General features: G+C 35.1%; 1 protein-coding gene across 1 annotated transcript in view; it reads right to left on the reverse strand.

The window, feature by feature from the left end:
* Window positions 1-2706, reverse strand: part of PIK3C2G (phosphatidylinositol-4-phosphate 3-kinase, catalytic subunit type 2 gamma) — a 472569-nt gene that overhangs the window by 390678 nt on the left and 79185 nt on the right. Inside the window, exon 7 of the mRNA XM_012662773.1 lies at window positions 443-565. Coding sequence (XP_012518227.1) covers window positions 443-565 — 123 coding nt within the window. The remainder of the gene's footprint in view (window positions 1-442; window positions 566-2706) is intronic.

Here is a 2706-nt window from a genome sequence, read left to right on the forward strand (position 1 = left end):
TAAAAGATACCACAAAAACTGATCTTTGGTATATGTACTTACCCACCCACACATGAAACTTATACCTGTGTACACTGGTGTACATTAGTGCCATTAACAGCCTATACAAACACTTGTATGTGAATATTGTATAAGTACATTCATCTACGTAGGATTGATTTCAGTTTCACTTGGAAGTTACACAGTAGTTACAAACTTCAAAGGTGTAAGAGATTTCCTTTTAATTTAATTCATTTGGCATGATAGAATCAGGCTGCCATTACCCCCACATAATTAAAATGTACTCTGTGTGTATGCCTGCACACACACACACACACACACACACAAACACAAACACACATACACACAGAAATATAGTGGTTAGTCAAAAGTCTTTCACACCTTAAGTAATTATTGAACTCAGGTTTAAAATAATTACTGTGTAATAGATGAATGTATTTACCTCTGCTTTTCTCTGAAGAATTAGACTTAGTTCATTTGCTGCATCTGTAATTTGTTTGGTTTCCACACACCCTAGAACACTGCATATTCTTTTAACTTCTTCAATAATATTATTCGCATTTTCCTGGAAATGACAAGTTTCACATCTTACCATTTATTGAAATTGAGAGGATACTAATTTACCCTCAAACTTCTTCTTTATTCTTCTTCTTCATGAAGAGGAAATGGAATAAAATGTGATTGTTTGCTTTCATATAAAAAGAAAGTTCTCAAGACTCTAGTTATCCTGTGCCTGGGGCCACAATTTTCATTGAGTCAAAGTTCAAAGGTAGAACTTACTTAGCTCCACCTTAATATTACCTGAAATAAAATAAGAAAGTGGTACAGGGAATGTTAGGGTAAGGAAGAGGGAGAGAAAGGAGAAGGAGGAGAGGAGGAGGCAGAAGAAAAGAGAGAGAGAGAGAGAGACAGAGAGAGAGAAACTCAAACTTAGACAAAGTCTGTGGTTTCTGCAAAACACTTTGAAAACAAAGTAATGATGGCAGACACATGTAGAGTTTCAGAATGCATTTGTTTTTGGAATCAGTATATAGGAGGACAAACTTATTAAAAATCAGATTCACAGAGTTCAGAACAAACTTGAGACACCCAATTGTGATGTTAGAGTGTTTGGTAATCATTTGATTGCAATATCCTTGAAGCAACTGATGTTTCCAAAACATCATTGATGACAAATATTCTTAATATCAAAAATCTCAGCTACACTTAAAATATACAAAAGTTTTATGGTCCCCATTCTAAGAACATTTCATCAGTGTTTCTATATCTCAGCTTTGCACATTTTCTTAAATAGTGTAAGTTTTCATTTTAAAAAAATGTCTGCTCTATTTTGACCTTATTCTTTTCCATGTATTGCCATTAACTATAGTGAGAAATCTCTCTTTGTTCTTTAATTGCATGCTAATCGCATTTCACTGTACAATATTTTTATGTACCTTGTCTATATCGCTGACAATGATGGCTTTTCAAAGCACATCGGCTCTCTTACCAGCAGCACAGTCATTCTAATAGGGGATTAGAGCAGTTTATTTCAGGCAGAGATGGAAAATATTTTTCCTATTCTTTCACACAAAGATATGGATTCATGGTACAAAAAGATTTTAATTCTCCTTATTCTAGAACATTTTCTTTTCTTCTTTTTTTTTTTTTTTTTTGAGACAGAGTCTTGCTCTGTTGCCCAGGCTACGGTTCAGTGGTGTCATTAGAGTGCAGTGGCATCATCCTAGCTCACTGAAACCTCGAACTCCTGGGCTCAGGCAATCATCTTGCCTCAGCCTCCCAAGTAGCTGGGACTACAGGCATGCACCACCACACCCGGTTAATTTTTACTATTTTTAGTAGAGATGGGGTTTCACTCTTGCTCAGGTTGGTCTCTAACTCCTGAGCTCAAGTGATCCTCCTACCTCGGCCTCCCAGAGTGCTGGGATTACAGGCGTGAGCCACCGCGCCCAGCCAAGAGCATTTTTTTAACGAAACATCAATACAGAGACACTACGCTAGTTTTAAGTTAATAGGATCCCGATTTACCTCTTTTATTGAAAAATAATATATACATTTTAATCTGTTGCCAGTATCTTTTATAAGTGATTTTATAAACACTGAAAACTAATTACAAAAACCCTGGAAGAATAACTAATTAATATTATCAGAGACAAAATAAGGATTCTAAAAATGTCAACAGATTTTATTAATGAGCTAAAAGGAAGAACATGCAATTTAATTAGAGTATATTTTAAGTCTGTCACAGATTAAGAAAGTACAACTACTCAATTTTATAATAACATAAGGAAAAATTATGAGTAATCCATATGGAAAAAAGTCAGTTGTTTCATTTATGTGTGAACTCAATATAAATCAACATTGTGATATGGCTACCAGATGATCTACCTCATTATTAAATTGAATCAAAAGACATATACTCTCTATAACTAGAAGTTAAGAGTTCTACTCTATTTTCCATGTATATTCTCCAAACTGGAGTTTATTTTTGGCTACCTGATTTGAGAATGAACTTTACAAGTTGGATTTCCCCAAAGGACAGCAACCCCACTATTAATATGCTGTTAATATACTCATTTAGAATGGCATAGTAGACAAGGCTGTCAGCTTTGCAGTTGGGATCCATTTGTCCAAATCCTGGGTCCGCCCCTTTCTGCTTGTGACTGTCATCAAAGTATTTAACTCCCACGTGCCTGAATTCTATCT

Source organism: Propithecus coquereli, unplaced genomic scaffold (genome assembly GCF_000956105.1).
Source record: "Propithecus coquereli isolate 6110/MARCELLA unplaced genomic scaffold, Pcoq_1.0 Scaffold78, whole genome shotgun sequence".
NCBI lineage: Eukaryota > Metazoa > Chordata > Mammalia > Primates > Indriidae > Propithecus > Propithecus coquereli.